Source organism: Salvia hispanica, chromosome 3 (assembly GCF_023119035.1).
Source record: "Salvia hispanica cultivar TCC Black 2014 chromosome 3, UniMelb_Shisp_WGS_1.0, whole genome shotgun sequence".
NCBI lineage: Eukaryota > Viridiplantae > Streptophyta > Magnoliopsida > Lamiales > Lamiaceae > Salvia > Salvia hispanica.
Window position 1 is genome coordinate 30,682,536 of NC_062967.1, and position 21,788 is coordinate 30,704,323.

The window sequence follows — 21,788 nt, forward strand, 5'->3', positions numbered from 1 at the left end:
GAATTTAATTACCATAATGTTTTTTCTTACTTGATTCTCTTTTATTTCATTTTCGAATCTAATTACCATAATGTTTTTTCAACGAATATACTAACACCTATTATTTCTTTTGCCAAATCTTGAATTTTGGTATCAAACTAGTGCATTTGAAGATGGTGGGATGGTTGCATCACAAAGGGGCTAAGCCACTTCACAGGTTTTGCTCAATCAAATTCCCAAAAAAATGCAATTTTTTTTTGGTCTCTTCTAAATTGTAAAACAGCTACTAATTCCTATTTCCTTTTTGACACATGAACACATCAGCCCTTTCTAAATTGTAAAGCAGCTAATTCCTATCTTTTTTGGCCCATGAAGTGATGAAGATATCAGCCCTTTATATTGAAAAAAAAGAAAAAAATGATTTTTTTTTGATATTATCTATGACCACATCTCGAGTTTTTCTAATATTTAAGTCCAATAAATCGAGGGTCCTCAAAGATGCTTCTCCCACATCTAATAGGTTGAAAATTCCAATCACAATAAAAGTAAATATAGGATATTTTTTTTCAAAATGAGATAAATAATAAAAAAAAATTAGCATTCTTGAATTTGGGGCAGACATCCTCCATTACTCAATGCCTGATGTAATTATATTGTTGCCCAATTTTACTCCTATATTATTTTTGCCTTTTTTCCCAATTTTATGGCATGGAATGTTATAGAGTTGGAATATGTTATATAATCGGTGGTGAAATATTTTTTATTCCTATATGTTATATTCATCCAACTGAACATCCACAACTATTCCTATTTCCACTTGAACGATTGTATAAAACCTCATTCCTTTGTTTACCAAAAATCATTCTATTATTGATTTACCTTCAAAGTGAATTTTTTATTATGGTGCAATTGTTATATTCAAATCTACATAAAACGGAAGATAAATGTCTCGCTCCAATTCAAAAAATTTGAATATGCTTTCGACCAGTGCCTTTTTTTTAGGAACTAGTGTTAACCCACGTGCGATGCACGAAGGAATATTTTTTTGTCATACGATTTTAAATTGTTAATCGATTAATTAAAATAAGAAACAATATAATTATATAAGATTTAAATAGAAAAATATACTACTATATAGCATATAATAAAAATTCAATAAATATATACTCCTCAATTCATTTTACACCTAAACGACATTAAATTAAACAAATTTAAAATAGAATTAAGACAAACACAATTATTTGGACAATGATAAAGAGACTATATTAAGTGTTGACAATTTTTGAAAAATATGTTTAAAACAATCCTTCATATTTCTCTACTAAAATAATAAATTGTGTAAAGATGAAGATAAATATTATGTATGTTTGAGTTAAGGATGTTACAATTCTTCCCTATCTAAGAACCGTAAGAAATATTGGAATAAAATTCTGGAACCAAAGAAAAAAACCAAAATAAATGAGATGGAAATTACAATAAAAATTAGTCAAGAAAAACCCTCTTTCCCGCAAGACAAATTACATCACGGTTAGTGCTCTCGAATTGACGTATTTTCCTCAAAGATGAAACGACTTCCTCCTAACGTATATAACATCTCAAACCTGCTAGGCACCTATAAACTTGATGGGGCTCCAAAATCGAGCAAAACAGTGTTCCTACAATGTGCAATATATTGTTGAGAGCTTGAGAGAGAATGAAGAATGTTTTGTTAGTGTGTATTTCATCCACAACTCTATGCCTTTTATAGGTACAAAATTAGTACATGAGAGATCATGGAATTAAAACATCATAAATTATAAAATCAAGACAATATAGGTTACAAAATTTGTTAAAGGCTCATTATTCTATTTAAATATTTGTAACCACCAATGAGTCATTGTAGTGCTTTAAGAATGAATCAAATGCTCATATAAATATCTAAATAAATATTTATGAGAGTTACTTAAAATATTCAAATTGGTCCAAATCTTATAAATATTTTAGAATAAGGACAAAACATATAAATATTTCAAAACAAATGCCAAAACTCGCCTTTTATATATGTGTAGATTTGGTGATGATTGTATTGTTTTAATTCTAAAAAATTAACTAGAAAAGAAAACTCAAAAATTTAAAATCACTACATAAAGTGATAACTTATTGCAAAATATTCATTGGATCGAATAAATAGACATTACTAATACAAAGAAATAAAGAATTGATGTCTCCAAAAAAATTACATGATGAAAAACTGTTTCCTTATTATAAATAAACATGGAAAAAAGGTAACAAACGCGAGGCAATAAATGATACATCTAAATTGCATATTTCATGTGGTTGAATATATGTAATTATAATTATTAAGAGGTATGAGCAAGCTTGGCTCTCAAATCCTTCCTCAATATTTTACCAGATGCTGACTTTGGAATCGAAGGAACAAAGTACACTTTGTGTAGTCTCTTATAAAACACAACCTGATCATCAAAAAAAGATTAAATAAATAAATAAATTAGTTTGTGACATATACAAGAAGTGCAATAAAAACAGTGGTTCAAACAACATTTAATTAGAAATATTATTTCCCAGGGTTTTACATTCTTTATACCATATGCCGACTTTTGGTTAATTTTTTGTCAATGCCATAACTTTTAAATTCGGCAAATTAAATAATAAATTTTGCTACTATAATTCTCAATTGCCCCGTCCCATGAGACTAGTTTTTCAGTAAAATTGGTGATGACGTAAAAGCTGGATTTTCCGATGTGGGCAAAACGCTGGTTGTTCAAAAAATTTGACATCTAGGTAATCTTAAAATGACGTTCTTTCCATTATTTCAAACAATTTCAGAGGTTATTTTCTTAATTTGATTAACGTATGAAATTTAGCTTTCGAATCGAGGTTAGCATCTTTGATTCGCGACCATGGTTCGTAATTCATGAAGGCGAATCTAGGTTCGAAGTTCGAACTCTAGCAAAATTTGGTATTCACGATTTGGAACAATTGCGAACTATAGTAATGTTATAATGTAATTCCCTTTGTTTGAAAGTTGCAATATTGACCGAAAGTCGACCAAAATTTATACTCCCTCCGTCCCGGATAATTCGGGTCACTTTGACCGAGCACGGGTTTTAAGAATTGTAATGAAAAGTGGGTTGAAAAAGTTAGTGGAATATGGGTCCTACCTTTATATATTAGTTTTATAATAAAATGTGAGTAGGAATGAGTTAGTGGAATATGAGGTCCAATATCAAAAATGGTAAAAGTGAAGTGGGACAAATTATGTGGGACGGACTGAAATAGAAAACTGGGACGAATTATTTGGGACGGAGGGAGTACTAGTTAATATAGCAATTGACCCTTTATAGTGTAGTATTGTACCTGTTTGGAGATGAACTCTTTGACAGATTCTTCAGTAAGTCCGGATCCATTTGATAGAACTACAAAAGCCACAGGAACTTCACCAGCAACTTCATCTTTTTGCCTATTACATAAATGTATAATTTAAAAAAAGGTTATTAATTACATATTTTTTTAATAATGAATAATTAAGTTCAAAAGAATGTAAATGTATAATTTTTGTGATGACTTACGATACAACTGCAGCATCAGAAATTTGGGTATGGGATATGAGAAGAGCCTCGAGCTCAGCAGGTGGCACCTGCTCTCGTCGTAAAAGACATTCACATAAGATACGTAACAAAATATTTCCTTGAGAGGTACATTGACTAAAATAAATGTATGTTACCTGAAAGCCTTTGAATTTGATGAGTTCCTTCACCCTATCTACGATGAACACGTCGTCGTCATCATCCACGTACCCTATGTCGCCCGTGTGGAGCCAACCATCCACGTCTATAGTTCTAGCAGTTGCCTCCGGATCATTCAAATACCCTATTTCACATGATTGCACATCAACATGAAAATACATCAAGTCAATAACATTTATAGTTATTGTCAATTTGTCGTCATTGTTGTTATTGCTCTAAAATGAGAGATCCAAGTGTGTATCGAAATAGCTCTGAATAAGAAAAGTCATGTCTTTGAAATAATAAATGTCTAAGTTCGAAACCTTTTGATCTACAATTAAATTGTCATGTACATGGTTAAAACATGTTGATTTGAACGAATAAATTTATTTGCAATTTGGATTTTGCATTCTTTTTACTAGATTTTCACCTTTATTTATCGATAAACTCTGATTCTCATTCAATTTGAATTGTTTTTGTTAGTATATAGAGTATAAAAATATAAGTATATTAATTTATATAGTGGTACTAGAAACATTAATAAATTTATTTTTTACAAATTAAAGGTCTCAATTGTACAAGTAATGTAGTTAAGACTAAAGTACCTTTCATGATTTGAGGTCCACGGATGCAAATTTCACCGGGTTTGTTGCGGGGGAGGGAGCAGCCGGTGTCAGGGTCGACGATTTTGAGCTCGGCGTTGCGGACCACGTTGCCGCAAGAGCCGGACTTGGTTGGCAGTGGAAGCTTCGCGAAGGCCGGGCACATGGATAACACCGGCCCAGCCTCAGTCATGCCATAGCCCTAATAATCATAAACCAACATCAATTTAACACACATTAATTAGATGAATAGTAAAATTGCTTTTTTGGCTATTTAGACCGTTGGCATAATGCAAACTGTTTATATACTCACATATCGTTACGTTAAATAGTTGTACTCCAACCTTAAATAATTAAATTAATCTTTGTCGGGCCCACAAATTAAGCAATACTTAAATAAATGAAATAATTAAGCAAATTAATCGGATATTTTTGAAAATTACGAATCAACCTGAATTTATCAAATTTAATTTTTATGACAATTTGCTTTTTAAAATTTTTGGAGCATGATTAACGAACTTAAATTTCATAGTCTTTAGGCTTGACTATTTTTAATAGTGTTCAATTAGGAGTATTTTATAATTGCAAGTTGACAAAGTAACACTTCTACATGAGCAATATTAAGAGAGCATTCATTTCCACCACCTCCACTTCCCACGTACCAAGTCAATTTCTTTAAAAGCACACTTCCAAAAATTATAAAAGAATACTACCCCCATCTCCCAAATTTTAACACACTTTGACCTGGCATGGGTTTTAAGAAATGTAATGGAAAGTGAGTTGAAAAAGTTGGTGGAATATGGGTCCTACTTTTAAAATACTAAGTACTAATTTTATAAATCCACTACCAAAAATAGTAAAAAGTGAAGTGCGTTAAATTTTCAGGGACGGATCGAAATAATAAACTGTGTCAAAATTTGAGGGGACGGGAGAGATAGTAGTATAATATAACAATCAAATCAATTCATATAGTATTTCTTGTCATCTAAGTCTTGTACTATTTGAAAATGAAAGCAATTGCATTATATATATATGCCCACATAAAGCCAGCAAAGGAGTGAAAAGCACTTATATGACATTATCTGTTATACTACTCCCAGAATATTCAAATTTTAAAAATATTACAATAGGACCTTATTTCCTAATAAATAAAGTACAATTTTTATTTTCACATTAGAATAATGATAATTTTTAATATGATCGTAATTTTAAAAGAATAAATCGGTAGTTATCGTAATTCACGTGAAAAGAGAGATGCATACGGCATACCTGTCCAAGCACCGCCTGCGGCAGACGGCTGAGCAGCGCCGCTTCCAGCTCCTTCCCCAGCGGCGCTCCCCCCGAATGAACCATCCTAATCGAGCTCAAATCGAATCCATCCACCATCGGATTCTTCGCCAGCGCCAGCACAAGCGGCGGCACCACCGCCGCCACCGAGACGCGGTGCCGCTGAATCAGCTCGAGCAGAGCTCCGATCTCAAACTTCTGCATCAGCAAAATCGCCGCGCCGGATCTCAGCGAGCACAGCAGCACCGAATTCAACGAGAAGATGTGGAACAGCGGCAGCACGCACAGAACGACGTCGTCCGATTTCAAGTACAAATTAGGATTCTCGCCGTCGACCTGCTGCGCGACGCTCGAGATCAAGCTCCGATGCGTCAAAACCACCCCCTTAGGCAGCCCCGTGGTTCCTGAAGAGAACGGAAGCGCAACGGCGTCGTTCGGATCGATCTTCACCTCCGGCAAATTCGCCTCATCCGCCGCCATCAGATCGGAGAAGCTCAGGCAATCCTCAATCGGCGAATCGATCGTGACGACGGAGAAATCCTTCCCGAAAACAATCGATTCGTCGCCGGTGTCTCGGAGCTTACCGACGTACGACGATTGAGTGACGATCATCTTCGATCGCGACGCCTTGAACTGCTTGTAGATCTCGCCGGAGGTGCAGAACGGATTCGCGGTGGTGGTGGCGGCGCCGATCATCGACGCCGCCATGAACGTGAAGACGAACTCGGCGCAGTTCTGCAGGAGCGACATCACCACGTCGCCTTTCCTAATTCCGGCTGCGGAGAGGCCGGCGGCGACCTTCCGGCAGATGAAGTGCGTTTGGGCGAAGGTGTAGGATTTTCCGTCGCCGGCGCCGGCGATGAGGCAGGGGCGATCTGGATACTGAGAGGAGCGCTGGAAGCAGTAGGTGTGGAGAGGAATGTCGTTGGAGATCGGAATGGCAGGGAGTTTGGAGACGAAGATGTGAGTTTCCTCGGCTGATTGCTGTTGCGGCGGCGCGTGAGATGAAATCTCTGGATTCTGAGCTTCGCTCGCTGCAACCTTCAACATTGTTGATCGATTTCGAAAGAGAGAAACAGAGAAGTGGCGGTTTCTTACTTTCTTTTGAAGGAGGGAAAATTGAGAGTATATATACGAGAGGAAGGGGTATTTTGGGTAGTTCAGAATTATGATTCAAGAGCAAGAGCTGACACGGCGCAATTCGTCGCCATTCGATTCAACTACTCTTCTTCAGTAATGTCTATTTTCCAATTTTTTTCGATAAACAATAAAGTTTGGATAAAAGAAATCGACAATAATTTTGGATTAGAATTTGATGTAATCAATAAATAATTTTTGCCAATGATTCAATGGATTTAAATAAATTGATGAGAGTAAGCATTAAATAGAATATTGGTTGAATTAAGAGGCTTTAATGATTTACCTTCTTAAGTGGGGGTGCACTTCATATAAGATGTTGTACTTGTACAATTATTACACAAGTACACAACCATATAGATAGTAGTACCATTTATCATGAGTGTGTGGTTCGAAACCCGTAGTTATTAATCCTGGATAAGCATATTGATATTGATATATACTTACTTATTTCCACAAAAATAAACATTTTTAGTTGGACATAAGTTTTAATACACATTGATAAAGTAAGAGAAAGTAAAAACAAAAGGTAATTAAAGTATTGTTAGTGAAGAATGAGTTTCATGTCTTGTGAGATGGACTAAAAAATAAATAGTGCATACACAGAGTATCAAATAAGAAAATTCATCACAAAATAATTTGTTACTGTATATCATATCAGTTGACCTCCACAAGCAATTTGGGACATCAAAGTTTGTAGCATCGACCCTCCATTATTTGTTACATCTTCGTTGGGCAAGTTTTTTTGTCAGACCATCACTCCCAAGTCAGCTATGAAATGACCCATTATTCATAGCCATGTTGGTTTTAGTTGTCTTCTACATACCATTAGCCCAAATAGCTAGGCTCTCAATAGAGCATTAATGTTGTAAATCAAACAAAAGAACAAATCTAAAAAAGTTAGTCATATACTCGGATAGGAGAGAGCTTATTTATTCTATAAACCCCATACAAGTTGTCATTCACAATAGAAGTGAAAAACATTAGAGTTCGTAACATTTAGAATAGGTAAAACCATAATCATCCTGACAAGTAAAGTCATGCATCTGGCAGTTCTAAACAGATAATTGGCAATTTCAATTTCGATTCAAAATCAATGGTTTAAGGCCGTTTTCAACAATTTTCCTCAATTTCACCATTTTTTCCAACTCTGAATCTTAATTGGTGGTTAAATGTCGTTTAAGGTTTCAATTTTTCGGAATTGGGACCAGACCGACAAAATCCGGCATGTCAGTTAAAATACACCCTACGATGTCGTCGGTTACAATTTTTTTTAAAAAAATCAATCTGATTTTAAACCAAATCGGCGGTTTCAAATTAACGATAAGAAGGAACCACACAAGAATCAGGTCTAACATCAACCACAATTTCTTGCTTATAGAAAGAGAAGTACTAATATGAAGTAGTTGATCTGTCTAAAGAAAACGTACTAGTATAATTTTGTATTGTTATAGTATTTGATTTTAGATTCTTTTCGGGAATATTGTGTGTGAGATGTTGTAATCATTGGCATCACTTTTAGCATGGATCACGTTGGATATTCACTGTTAAAATCATGAACACATGAGCATGATTTGGTGGACACCAAATAATATTTAGGAATAAATTACCGAAAAGTCACAAAATTTAGTCTTGATTGATTGCAATTCTAAAGAATATCCAATTAGACTAACTTTGTTATTTTTTCTCAATTTGCCTATTTATTTGTATATGGAAAAAATTATGTATGACGAAGAAGTCAAAATCAATAGCAAGTTTTTTGCAAAAACGCATTAATTTTTAGTATGGAAATACAGAATAGCCCGTATATGATTTGGCTAAAGTATATACTATCACATAAAATTGTGAAAACGTTAAAATATGATATAATTATTTATTCTAAAATTTGTAGGATTGACTAGAATTTGACTAAATTTATTATCAGTGTTTTTTTTTTATAATGTATAGTAAATTTTTCATCATATTGTATAACTCAAATCCTGAAACGTTGAAGTAAATATCTAAAACAAATTCTGTGCCCATACCTAATTAAATACACTGTGGAATTGTGGATGTTCTTATCATGCATTGAATTCTACCCGAGATGGTTGAGCCTATAATTCTACGTTTATATACATGCATATAATGTCTATAGGATATTTGTCTCCTAAATTCCCTTTCGACGAGAATATAGAATCAATTTCGATTATTGGATTGAAAAATAGATGATTTAACTTTATTTATGTCATCATTAGTTACCACTAGATAAGTTCGAGATTATATTAATTTATATATGTCTATAGGATCTTTGTCTCCTAATTCCCTTACGAGAATATGTAAACGACTGATAATTACTAGAATAAAATAGCTAAATAATATTATATTTACAAAAAAATAATCATGTGTATCGATAATAATGTGATTTTGTAGTTTTATTGTTCTTGATAATTCTTTTTACTGAGTACTCGTGTCCCGTTGCAACGCCCAACTCACTAATTAAATTGCAAGGCATTTTTATCACCTCTTCTAACTTCCTTCCTACATTTTTTTTTGTTGTAATATAAATAAAATCACATTATTATCGATACACATGATTATTTTTTTGTAAATATAATACTCCTTTTATTTAACTATTTTATTCTAGTAATTATCAATCGTTTAAAATATAAAATTTAAAATTTTAATGAGAAACACTAAAGCACAATATAAATATTTGTGGCGTAGGAGTGATCATAAACGTATAAATTACAGCTAGCTATAGTTAATCGAAAATGATGTTGTCTCCCATTCTCTGCCACTTCTTTTCCACTTATCAAATTAAATTTTAAATATGATCGAAAAATAATAATTTTTCACATCCCTCTCCATTAAAAATTTCATTTGCTTTTGCATATGTTTCTAATGAAGAGTCTTGGTACTATTTTTTATGTTTTTAAAAGCAAACAAAAATACACATTCCTCAATCAAAGATTTATGCATCGGTTTAAGATATATAGAAGCGGACAAAAAAATAGCAATATTAGTATGGGTTAAGTTTTCGAAATTTTAAATTATCGATTTTTAAAAATCCTTATTTAAATGATATAATAGTTGTGGCCCATATCAGAAAAATAATTCGTGCCCATTCGTAATTAATTTCACGTGGTAGGTCGTATAATGCATTGAATTCTATCACGATCAGTGAGATTTTAATTTTATACGAAAAAGGTATTTAGACAACAATTAGAACAAATTTATGTGTGGTGATATTGATATCTCGTAATATTCCGACCATTGAGCCAATTTAGACCTTTAGATTAACACATAGGTAGTCTAAATCTATGATCTATTCGAATGTAGTTACGTACAATACAAGTATGTTTAAAGATAAAATTGAAAAATTCACAATTTTATTAAATTCCAGATATAATTGAATAAGGCTACTTTTCAAATTAACGTTTGAGTGGGCTCAAAAACAGGTATAGAATAGAAATTAATAATTGCAAACACAGCGTGGGAATGGAAAGGTTTATTTAATTAATTGAAGAATTATTTCTATGTTTGATTACAAAATAAAATTTGACATCTATCTATCTATCCTAATCTAAAATGCAAGTTGGATGAAAAGACTTTAATGTCCTTTTTAGAGGAAAAAATGGGAAAGATGGAGTGTTTTTTTATTTCTTTATTTGATTTTGAGTCTTCCAAAATATTTTTAGACATGAAAATAATTAATTGATTAATTAATTTTCGAAGGCAAAAATAATTGGACAAATAATGATCCAATAAAATGCTAGCTTCTTGAAGAAGTTTTGAAACACATTTTTAAATAGTGCATTGCCATTAATTTTTTTTATATAATTATGTTATTAAATTTATATATTAATTAGCCTCATATTTGGAATAAAATTGGAATTGTGCTAGAGAGTTTAGTTTGTCTTCCATTTATTTAGGTTAAAATTGAGATTTAATACTTTATTGCAATATTTTTTCTTCGAATTAATTCACAAGTTAAACGACAATACAAATATGTAATGTTTATCATTTTCATCCTATATTTACTTAATTAAAGTTTTTAATTTTTATATTTTAATTTGCCTCAAATAATTAAATAATACTATTAAGTTTATAGATTAAATTATGAAATAAGATGAAAATATATATAATTAAAATTAACTTTTAAAGTTTGTATAACTTCTTAATATAAAGAGTAGTGTAAATTGTCACATTATTCAAAACAAACAAGATGCATAAAATATTATCATTATATTAAGTGATAATTTACTTTTTATACGTAACAACAAATTTAATCCGGAAACTAAAAGCAATTTTTGAATGAAAGAAAAAACTAAAAAAAAAAAACTAGAAAAATTCAATAGACCTTCGAAACCTGGCTGGAGCCATCAAGAAGAAAATCTGCCACCACCACCACCGACTTCGACTTCCTACAATAACTAGGATATTTGCACTTGACACTAGCTTTACTAGCTATAAAGCTAGTGGTCAACTCAACTCTCACCTTCATCGTTGACCCTTGGGCAATATTTCGCCGCGCATTATCCCACGACGGCCCACTAGGCACCACCACTGCCTCCCGATAGGCCCTCTTCTTCTTGCCTAGGGTGAATCCAGGGACGACGCTGTAGCCGAGGATGGAAAAATTTTGGCATGAGGCACAATACAAAGTAATATTGACATTGTCGAAACAGAGAGAGGGGCTTATAAAGTCTACATTTTTCTTGAATTTGAGGTCCATCACAATAAAAGTGTTAGGGTTCGAAGAGTTCGTGGAATCTTCTCGAACGTACAATTGTTATACGTAAACATGCGGAGGCATTACGAAGAAGAATGAAAAATATATCAAAATTCCCCACATTAATATAATAATCCAGCTTAAGAACATATCCCATTGGTATTTTTCCTTTTCAGTCATCTTTAGACAAAGTTGTGCTCAAAATATATACGAATATACGAAGAAAACACCACTTTATGAGAAACTAAGGGCTATTTGTAGGCGCATAATTCTTTTATCCTATTTGGAAAATTATTTCGAGTTATACAAATAAAAAGATAGTACTAATTACAAACGAAAGATATGTTTTATTGTTGCACATATTAATTTACTATATTTTATTTAACTTCTTTATACATATAAGTTAAATATTGATATATTATGTGACAGATTCTATCCTATATAAAATTTAAATCCAAATATAGCTGAACTTTTTCTACTTTTATTATTATAATTCTGTAGTTTCTTTAACACGCTAAGAAACGGTTATAGATGTATTTGGATAATTTTTTTTAAGGTAAATTGCCTGAAAATCATTTATTTTTTATTATTCTCTAGTACTTAATTTATCGCTCTTACTGGTTTTAATTTAAATCGCTTTTATTATTAATTAGATATATTGTTTATTTAATAAGTTATCCTTTACTATATTTAAATCTTGAAAAAACTTGAATCTTAATATTTAAATATATCAAATTAAATCTCCATGATTATGATTCATATGTAATAATTCATATCTAATACTTATACTCCCAATCTACACGTCAAATTTTTTGACTCCCCTTCCACGTAAATTTTTTTCTAATTTTCTTTGTCTTCTTTTATCTCTATCCTACCAAAGTAGGAGTATCAAACATTTATTTTCTTTTTCTTCTTTTATCTCTATCCTATCTCATTAAATATTGCCGGTGTTTCATACTCTTCAATCTTTTTTGCAACTATCTCTCCCGATTCAATGCTTTGTTACATTTGAGGTGGTCCAAAAAAATTAGGCAAGCTCAACAACCAATCTCAATGAATAGTCCAAAAAGATCAATTGTTAAGATCCAAGTCTATGCCCCCAAAGACCAATTGTTAGGATAATTAACATTTGGTCCCTGCCGCCCATATATCTTAGTCCATGATGATTATCACACGTAATAATTCATCTTATTAAATACCTCGTTAATAAGATTATTATTTTCATTATGAGATAATTAACATTTGGTAATTAATCCATTAGTTTTTCTCATGATTCATTTTTCGCTTTATTTTGACTTACTTTAATCCATTTATTTATCACTCATTCGGAACTGGATTTGAGAAAATGAATATATCATGGACATGTAATCCGAACGTAGATCAATGCTATAATACTTAATTTCATAAAATTAAACGTTTTGTCACATTTATTATTGTTCAAAGTTTCTGACCAAATACGATTCCAACTATAAATTGCACTCCTACCAAATAAGTTTAATAATACTACTCCTTGTCTCCTTCCGTTTCTTCATAGTTGAGTCATTTCCATATATGGTAACTTTTTTCTCTTTCTTACGTTACCCTCTCTTACTTTATTCTCTCTACTTTATTCGCTTTACACTTTATTGTCCCTACCTTTTTCCTCTCTCTTACTTTTTTATCTATTTATTTAACACATCCAACATTCATTTCTAAAACTCCGTGCCGAAAAGTTCCGCCTCAACTATGAAGAAACGGAGGGAGTACCTCGTTTCATTTTTACAGTGATATATTATATTCCCTCCGTCTCATGCTACTTGCATATTTCATATTCGTACTGTCCCAAACTATTTGCACTATTTCTATTTTAGATAAAATTTATGGTATTTAATTAAGATATTAGAATTAGTTTGTGTTTTCTTTTTCAAGTGTTGCCTTATTGCACTTAAAATTTTTATTTAATTACACTAATTACTTATGTCCCATTTACGTTGTCAAAGTGGTAAGTGCGAATAGCATGGGAGTGTGGAACGGAGAGAGTATATTTTTAAATTCATAATACAATCGTCTCATATACAATTAAAAACAGTTGATTAATTTAATAAACATGCCATTTTCCCATTCAATTACAAAAACAAATTAACCATACATATCATTATCACTCCCAAATCAATAACCTCACCCCTACTCGAAGATTTCTGCCTACTAACTTGCACTTCCGGCGCCGGCGCTGCCACATCGCCGCCGCAAGTAGGCGCCGGACGTGGTATATCCGGCCGCGGAACCATCACCGGCTCCGCCACTCCGTCGACGCCGTGACACCTAACGGAGTATCCCCTCGTGCATATGTTAGGGCTCGTGACCCTAACATTGCCGAGGAAGTAACGGCGTCTCCCGCCGTTACTGACCCTGTACATGAACCCGGGCTTCGAGGCCGGGATCATGGTCCCCGTCGGGAAGCGCTCGAGGTGGTCGAAGAGGAGGGCCGAGGGGATGGACTGCCGGAGGAGGAAGTCCAGCACGGCGCCGCCGCCGCCGCCGACGGCGGCTCCGGCGGCGGCGAGGGTTTTGTCGTTGGGCATTAGGAAGGTGACGTTGCCGCCGCGGAAGGCTTCCGGCGGCGCCATGTGGAGGAGCATCACGAATGTGAAGTAGTTGGCCTTTTGCATTTCTTGGGTGGCGGCGGCGATGTCTTGGCTCATGGCGGCGGCGGCGGCGGTTGAGAGGGAGATGGTTAGGGTGAGGATTGTTGTTAGTGTCATTGTGAAAGTAAATTGATGAAAGTTTTGGATTTGTGGAGATGTGATGAAGATTAATATTGTTATGGGAAATGCATGATTGAGAACATGCATTTGTGGTGTTGTAACAACTAGAGATTCATCAATTTTGCATGATGGTTCTTGGTTATTTTGAGTATGTTAAAAATAGTTTAGGGTTAAATTTTTGAGATGTTAAAAATAGTTTATCAAAAGATAAAATTGGTTAAATTTGAACAATATGTAGAAAAGATGTAAAAGTGAAAAATAAATTTTACTCCCTTTGTGTCCCTCTATGTTCGACCTTCTAATTTGTCATTTTAACATGTATTCACACTTAAATTCAATATTTCAATATATGTTGGTTCGAGCTCTTAATGTTTATATAGCTGTATTATAATATGAATTCCATTTTACAATACAATAATTAAGATATTAAGACATAACTAAAGCTTGAAAAAGGGAGAAAAAAAATTCCGACCTGCCGGATTCGAACCAGCGACCTAAGGATTAAGCTGCTATAACACTACAGTCCTCCGCTCTACCAACTGAGCTAAGGTCGGTTATTGATTTATAAGCCAAAAAAAACACTAGTAGTATGTAATGTTATTAAAATCAATCCCAAAATCTAAAATTTGATGGTGTAGTTGTAGTACTCCTATTTCTCTTTTGCGGAAGGAAAATATGAAATTTGAGTTTTTGTGGATATAGGTATGATATCGATTAATTTAATTGATACTAACATTTTTACAGTCACTTAATAAGCTATATTCAATGCAATGCTCCTTATCTCATCTAGTTTTACAAAATTACAAATATTATCATTATTAGTATAATTATTTTATATAAACATGTTTCATGTTTGAGGCAGCATATATCTGTAGATGACCTACAGTGAACTTTTAATTATCTGTAATATTTTAAAAAATGATCAATAATACGTATTTACCCCTCGAACTCGATCTATTGATCGGAAGGGAAGCGTCTCAACAACTAAGTCACACTTCATGATCGTCTCATCCGTAGTTAAGGTGGCCTACAATTCCAACTTCAAAGTAAAACTCAGCAAACACATGTTTGAATAAAACAAATTCACACTCAAGACTCATGGCTAATCACATTGTGAGATAGGTACAAAATAATCTAAAAATGATACAACCCTTTCATATTCAGACCCCATCAATCAGAGCCAAAATAAGATTTTAAAAAATGTAATTCTTTAAAAAAAAAATCACAAAGCATATTGGAATATAATATCTCTTGTATAAACAGATGTGTATTACTTCTGATTGGTGCTGCCCTTCTTCTTCAGTAGGTTCCCAAATTTATGAAGCAATGGCTTCTTTTTCTTCTTCTCCGCACTGTTTTGCTTCGTTGGCGAGCTTTCGCCATTCGCCTGCTCGTTGCTGTCTGCTCCCCTGGCTTTGTGTTCTACTTCGTCCTCGAAAGATTCCTGCTCCGTCTCTCCCCCAGGAGAGTAGTCCTTCTCATCAATGTTGCAACTACCCCACATTTTAAGATCAACTTCTGTAGCTTCGTCATTGCCCTTCTCCGACTCGTTTTCTTTCAGATTATCCGTTTTCGAAACTCTCTGCACAAATTCGTCATTAATAACATCATGAACTTCATGTAGCGTCTCCTCTGCAGGTGCTGGTAGCTCTTCAGTGCTGTTTTGTTCATAATATTCGACATCTTTGGGGAGCATGTCGTAATCTTTTTCACTGTCCGTGAGCTCACCGTTTTCCTCTTCGTGCTTCTTCGCTGGAGCTTCTTCAAGAAGTTTAGATAACTCCTCGATCTTCTTTAGATAAGAAGCTTCTCTTTCCCGCAGCTCGTCATTTTCCTGAAGAACGTTCTGCAGTTTGTTTTCCCTTTCCATCAGACCCTCTTTCAGTCTCGTGCTCTCAGCCTTTGCTTCACTAAGGACTCCCTTTAGATAAATGGCTTCCGACTCAGCTTCTTTGAACGAACTTCTCCAACGTCCCTCCTCTTCTCGTGTTGCACAAGCTTCTTCCTCAGCCATTTTTAGCAGATTGACCAGCCTGTTGATTTCACTTTCGACAGATGATTTCTCCTCTTCGGATTTCTTGATAGAGTTCATCAAATGAAGCTCCCTCTGCTCCCACTCATCTCTCGAGTTCTGGTGATCACGCTTGGACTGTTCGATTGAACCAGTCAGCGCATCAATTTCTTGTCTCGCGTCACCAAGCATGCTTTCGTACTTCTCGTTTGTTCCTTTGAGAACCAGCTTCAGATCCTCTATCTGCGTTTCATAGTTTTCGTGCTCAACTTGAAACGACAACAGCTTTTCTTTTGCATCTCTTGCTTCTGCAGAAACTTCATGTAATGCCGATGCTAGGCTTTCTAACGCCCTCTTGCTTTTCTCCTCTTCGTCTCTCGAATTTCCCAACTCGTTTATGAGTTTGTTCTTTTCTTCCAACAGAGTTTGCACATTTTCAGCTGCAAGCTTCTCGTTGTTTAAAGAGTGAGCTTTTTCTTCTTTCAAAGTCTCAACCTCCGACCTCAGAGATTCAACCTTCTTTGCCATTTCCGAAGCTTCTTCTTTCGCGAGGTCAAGGAGGATATCCGACTCCTCTAGATCCCTTTTCTGCCTTTCGATTGAAATTTCCAGCAAGACCACCTTTTCCTTGAGCGATCCAATTTGTGATTCCGCATTATGCAAAGAATCATTATTTCCTTCCAGCTGTTTTATCACAGTTTCCAGTGATTCTGATGCAGATCTCTCCAATCTCTTGGCTTGCTCAGCTTGAGATGCTAATTCCTCGACTTTTTCTTGCAACTGATCCACTAGGCTACGAGCATACAACTCGCCCCTTTTTGCAGCCTCGAGGTCAACATTAAGTTGCTCTAAGATAGCCTCTTTTTCTGCCAATTTCTCCTCCAGCATCTCAGCCTTTTCAAGCTGTTTCTCCAGGGAATCTATCTCCAATTTCAGTTCTGATACAATTCTCTCTTTCGCACTTACCTCTGTTTCGACTCTAGAATCGAGCACAGATTTCATATGGACCAACTCAGCTGAAAGAACGTCAACCTTTTGGGCATGAGCCTCTGCTATTTTCGTTGCATCATCTACATGCTGCAGTGCCTGGTCTTTTGCCTCACTTATCTGAGCCAGTTCTTCCTTCACCTTCTGAATTTCCTGAGTGGCGGAAAGAAGAGCAGCAATGTCTGCTGCATGGTCGTCCCTTAACTTTTCGAGCTCTCTCCGCCATTCCTCCTCGTTTTTCTGAGCAGCTTCAATGCCGGCCTGCTCCATCTCAACTGCTCGAAACTTCTCAATCTCAGAATTCTCTTCTGCTCGTTTCTGCGTAATCAAGGCCTCCCGGAGCTTCTCGTTCGCTTCCTCAGCCAATCTCTGGGTTTCTTTCAATTCATCAAGAGCCTTCTCCTTTTCACTCTGAGCCAGAACTAGCTTCTCCTCAGCCTTCTTAAGCTCTTCCTTAGCTAGAATCAATTCAGGCTGAACTTCAGCTGGTTTCGAAACACGAGTCGCCTTTTTCTGCGAATTAACAAAGAATTCTGATCAAACAAATACTCGTTTTTCTCATTCACAATCTAGATAGATGGATCAAATTCATTTCTTAATGCTGAAGCCCTCATATTTGCATCCAACAATTGCAAATTGCTTGTCAAAATCCATCATCAAATACAACCGAATACTAAGACTTACTTCAGGCTGGGTGGTGAGTTTGGGCGAGCGGCGCTCGACAGCCGGCTTCGACGGAACAGATCTCGGGGAGCGATCAGCTGAGAGGCGAGAGCTTTGAAAGGGAGAAGCTGCATCCGCATTGGATTTTGCTGCTCCCCTGCTGCTAGCCTTGCTCAAACGAGTAGTTTCCATTGATGCTTTCGCAGGAGCTCCAGATACAGCAGATCTATAGTCCAGCAGCAATCATGAGTTGTCACGAAATCAAACCTCATTTTCATATCAAAATCGAGCACACAAGATGAACACAATTCATCAATTTTCACATAAATCATCAAGTATAATCCAGCTAACACGAACTTCACCGGTCTCGTAAGAGTTACACATCACACAACAATAAATTGAAGAAAATCAGAGAGCATCAAAACGCAGCATTTCGAAATTAAGGATTCCAACGGCAGAATTCACACAAATCAGCAAGTATAATCCAGCCAACGTGAACTTCACCTGTCTCGTAAGACTCACATACACATCACACGACAATAAATTGAATAATTACGAAAATCATAGAGTATCAAAACGCAACAATTCGAAATTCAGGATTCCGACGGCAGAGTTCCGAAAATCGAAACTGAATTTCTAAATGAAAACACCGGATCACGAAACGAACGGTGAATTTCGGCCGATTGAACTATGATCTACTTAAAAAAAACATCAGATCGGCGCAAAACAAAAATAATGGCGCTTACTTAGGCTTGGTAGACATGATGTACGGCCAACTGCGTCCGGTTGTGATTGGTTGGGTGGAGAACGCGCGAGAATCAATGAAATGCAGGCATTTTGCGTCTCCGTAGAAGAGAATATAAATCTGAGTGCGAGTTTGTATGCGAATTACAGTTTGTAGAGAGAGAAAGGAGGGAAATGTAGAGAGAGAGAGGGATATGGAAGTGGGGAAGAAGTTACTGAAAAAAGATGATTGGGAATGGTATAGTCTGTCTACTGACTTCACAGCAACCTCTACTTCTCTCTATATATATTCTCTCTCTTGTCGGCGGCTGAAGGTGAGCCAATAACTCCATATTGTCAGTTTTTTTTATTTCACATTTTCTTTTTTGTGTTTACAATCAAATAAAAAATAAAACCATTACTAATGTTGATTTTTGATTATCCAAAATTAAATATTATGATGATAAAATCACGTTCTTTTGTGTATATCAGCCACTTTTAATTCACAATAAAAATAATAATGACCTTGTTTTATTGTTATAGTATTATGTACTGTATTTGATCTTGTTATAGTATTGATTTTTATTTTTATTTTTATTTTTATTATTGTGGGATAATTGCTAAAAATTATAATTTCTATTCCAAATTTAAAATTTACTGGAAGTTATAGTTATAATAAATATAATACACATAATATTTGACATGATGATTATAATTTATAAGCTTTGATTTATAATGCTGTATTTTAGTGTTTAAATTGAATATCATAGTTATAATAAATAAAAATAAAAATAGCATATAAAAAAAGCAAATTTGCTGTGTTATTCGTTTTGAACACAACAACATATGTCATGGAGTACTTGTTACATACTAAGGGCATCCGCAGCGGTTCACAAACCGTCTCTATCTCGTCTCGGAGAGACGAGACGGATAAGAGACGCCGCTGTGGGATGCATCCCGTCCCCATCCCGTCTCTATCTCGTCCCACGTCTCTTAGTGAAGGGGCTCCGATTCGTGCGTGACGCCCACTCGCCGTCCCGCGAGTGGGCGTCGTTTATATCCGTTAAAATTGATTTTTTTTAAATTTTTTTTAAAAAATCAGAAAAAATTCAAAAAAATAAAAAATATATATAAAAAAATTTCAAAAATTATACTAGCCGTTTATAGCCATTTTTTACAAATTTTTAATTTTTTTTAAATTTTTTTAAGCCCCAAATCACTTCTATAAATACCAAATCATTCCCACAAATTATCCACCATAAAAAACTCTCTATTCTCACTCAAACACACTACATTCTTCATCTCAAAACATTTTTCTTCTCCCAAATTTAATCAATTCATGGATCCATTTGAGCTAATGCGTCAACTAATGGAACAATTGCTAGAAGAAGATCGACGTAGGGAGGAGGAGGAAGCCGCGGCGCGTCAAAAGCGAACCCGGAAATACATCCATCGTGACAGGGAGCAAGCCGCCGCAAGGTTGGTACGCGATTACTTCTCTAACAACCCGAGATGGGATGATACCTACTTCCGTCGCCGTTTCCGTATGTCACGCCCGCTATTTTTGCATATCGCAAATACATTGGCGGCCCGGGAAGAGTACTTCCAAGAAGGTTTCGACGCTACTGGCCGTCCCAGTCACACGACGCTCCAGAAATGTACTGCAGCAATCCGTCAGCTTGCTACTGGACAAACGGCGGATTTGTTCGACGAATACCTACACGTCGGAGAAACCACTGGGAGACTTTGTTTGATGAACTTCTGCAAAGGCGTCCGGGCAGCCTTCACCGACGAATTTCTGAAGAAGCCAAACACCGCGGATTGTCAGTTTCTGCTCCAACTTCACGAACAAGCACACGGGTTTCCCGGGATGCTCGGGAGCATCGATTGCATGCATTGGCAATGGAAGAATTGCCCAACGGCGTTGAGAGGGTCATACACGAGCGGCCACAAAGGTACCCACCCCACCGTTATACTCGAGGCCGTCGCCGACTACCGGCTATGGATTTGGCATGCGTATTTCGGGGTCCCCGGCTCGAACAACGACATCAACGTGCTCAACCACTCCGACCTCTTCACCGAAGTTCTGAATGGTAAAGCGCCAGTATAAAATGGGGTACTTATCTTGCCGACGGCATCTATCCGAAGTGGCCAACCTTCGTGAAGACGTTCAACAGGCCTGCAAGCGAAAAACAGTCTCTTTTTGCGCAGAAGCAAGAGGCTGCTCGCAAGGATGTGGAGAGAGCGTTCGGGGTTCTCCAAGCTCGATGGAACATTATCAAAGCCCCGCCTCGTACTTGGTTTATAGATAATATGGTCGACATCATGTATACGTGCATAATCTTGCATAACATGATTGTTGCCGACGAAGGACCTCAGGCGGGAAATTGGTTCAACCCTGAGACCGCGGGAAGCTCTACCGCAAGTAGTCCGCCTCGCAGTGGATTGCATCCGTCTTTGGAAGAGCGGATGTGTATTCGGGCTAGGACACGTGATTCTACCGCCCACGGCCAACTCCAGGAGGATCTAATGGAGCACATTTGGGCAAAATTTGGCAACGAGTAGACGCAAATGATCTTCATTAGACAGCTATTTGCCTCCATTTTTTTTAATGGTGTGTATTTTTATTTTTTTAGGATTTTAATTATGTGTGTTTTTATTTTTTTAGGATTTTAATTATGTATATTTTTTTTATTTTTAGGATTTTAAATTGTAATTTTATTTTATTTAATGAAGTGTGTTTTTTATTAATTGGATTTGTTGAAAATAAAAATGAAAAATGAAATTGAATGAATAGTTAAGAGATGAGATGGTTAAGAGATGGATGGATGTGGGTGCTATCTCTTAGTTAAGAGATGGAGTGAAAAGTACAGTGGGGCCCATGAATAGTGAAGAGATGAGACGGTTAAGAGACGGATAAAAGACACTGCTGTGGATGCCCTAATATCCCACCATAAAGTAGTCGTACTTCATAGCATTTCTTTTTGGATTGTCTGAATTATTTCATTTTTAGCAAAAAAAATTGGAATAATATATTTACTGTCTCTTTACCTAATAATTATACTACTGATATAGTAGTATAAAAATAGCTCTATAACGACACCTTTAATTTATTTTTTGTAAAATTCAAATACAGTAGGAGTACCTATTTATTATGCACAACACAAAGATGCAAATAGATTTAAATACACATTTCCCTTTCATAGCATGAGATATGTG

At 35.5% G+C, this 21,788-nt stretch overlaps 3 protein-coding genes and 1 non-coding gene across 4 annotated transcripts; all 4 read right to left on the minus strand.

The window, feature by feature from the left end:
- Positions 1-2,088: 2,088 nt before the first annotated feature.
- Positions 2,089-6,684, minus strand: LOC125214015 (4-coumarate--CoA ligase 2-like). The gene is made up of 6 exons (XM_048114846.1): positions 5,576-6,684; positions 4,310-4,508; positions 3,704-3,849; positions 3,549-3,616; positions 3,337-3,439; positions 2,089-2,432 (listed from the first exon to the last, which is right to left on the minus strand). The coding sequence occupies exons 1-6, from the start codon at positions 6,641-6,643 to the stop codon at positions 2,319-2,321; spliced, it is 1,698 nt and encodes a 565-aa protein (XP_047970803.1). The 5' UTR covers positions 6,644-6,684; the 3' UTR covers positions 2,089-2,318.
- Positions 6,685-13,499: 6,815 nt separating this feature from the next.
- Positions 13,500-14,188, minus strand: LOC125210683 (FAS1 domain-containing protein SELMODRAFT_448915-like). Its single transcript, XM_048110245.1, has one exon. The coding sequence runs from the start codon at positions 14,180-14,182 to the stop codon at positions 13,547-13,549; it is 636 nt and encodes a 211-aa protein (XP_047966202.1). The 5' UTR covers positions 14,183-14,188; the 3' UTR covers positions 13,500-13,546.
- Positions 14,189-14,651: 463 nt separating this feature from the next.
- TRNAY-GUA lies at positions 14,652-14,739 on the minus strand. Its single transcript is given in 2 exon segments — positions 14,652-14,687; positions 14,703-14,739. It is a non-coding gene; the product is annotated as a tRNA-Tyr (tRNA).
- Positions 14,740-15,252: 513 nt separating this feature from the next.
- On the minus strand, positions 15,253-18,849 carry LOC125214127 (WEB family protein At3g02930, chloroplastic-like). The gene is made up of 3 exons (XM_048115023.1): positions 18,593-18,849; positions 17,868-18,072; positions 15,253-17,696 (listed from the first exon to the last, which is right to left on the minus strand). Exons 1-3 carry the CDS (start codon positions 18,607-18,609, stop codon positions 15,456-15,458), a joined length of 2,463 nt encoding a protein of 820 aa, XP_047970980.1. The 5' UTR covers positions 18,610-18,849; the 3' UTR covers positions 15,253-15,455.
- Positions 18,850-21,788: the final 2,939 nt, after the last annotated feature.

Bases quoted from the DNA above. Each gene is read 5' to 3' on its own strand.
- LOC125214127 (XM_048115023.1), bottom strand. The intron at 17,697-17,867 runs GTAAGTCTTAGT...GTTAATTCGCAG, and splicing joins AACTCACCACCCAGCCTGAA to AAAAAGGCGACTCGTGTTTC.
- LOC125210683 (XM_048110245.1), bottom strand. From the start codon at position 14,182: ATGACACTAACAACAATCCTCACCCTAACCATCTCCCTCTCAACCGCC.
- LOC125214015 (XM_048114846.1), bottom strand. From the start codon at position 6,643: ATGTTGAAGGTTGCAGCGAGCGAAGCTCAGAATCCAGAGATTTCATCT. The intron at 3,440-3,548 runs GTAAGTCATCAC...TTTATGTAATAG, and splicing joins TCTGATGCTGCAGTTGTATC to GCAAAAAGATGAAGTTGCTG. The intron at 2,433-3,336 runs GTACAATACTAC...TTTGATGATCAG, and splicing joins AAGAGTTCATCTCCAAACAG to GTTGTGTTTTATAAGAGACT.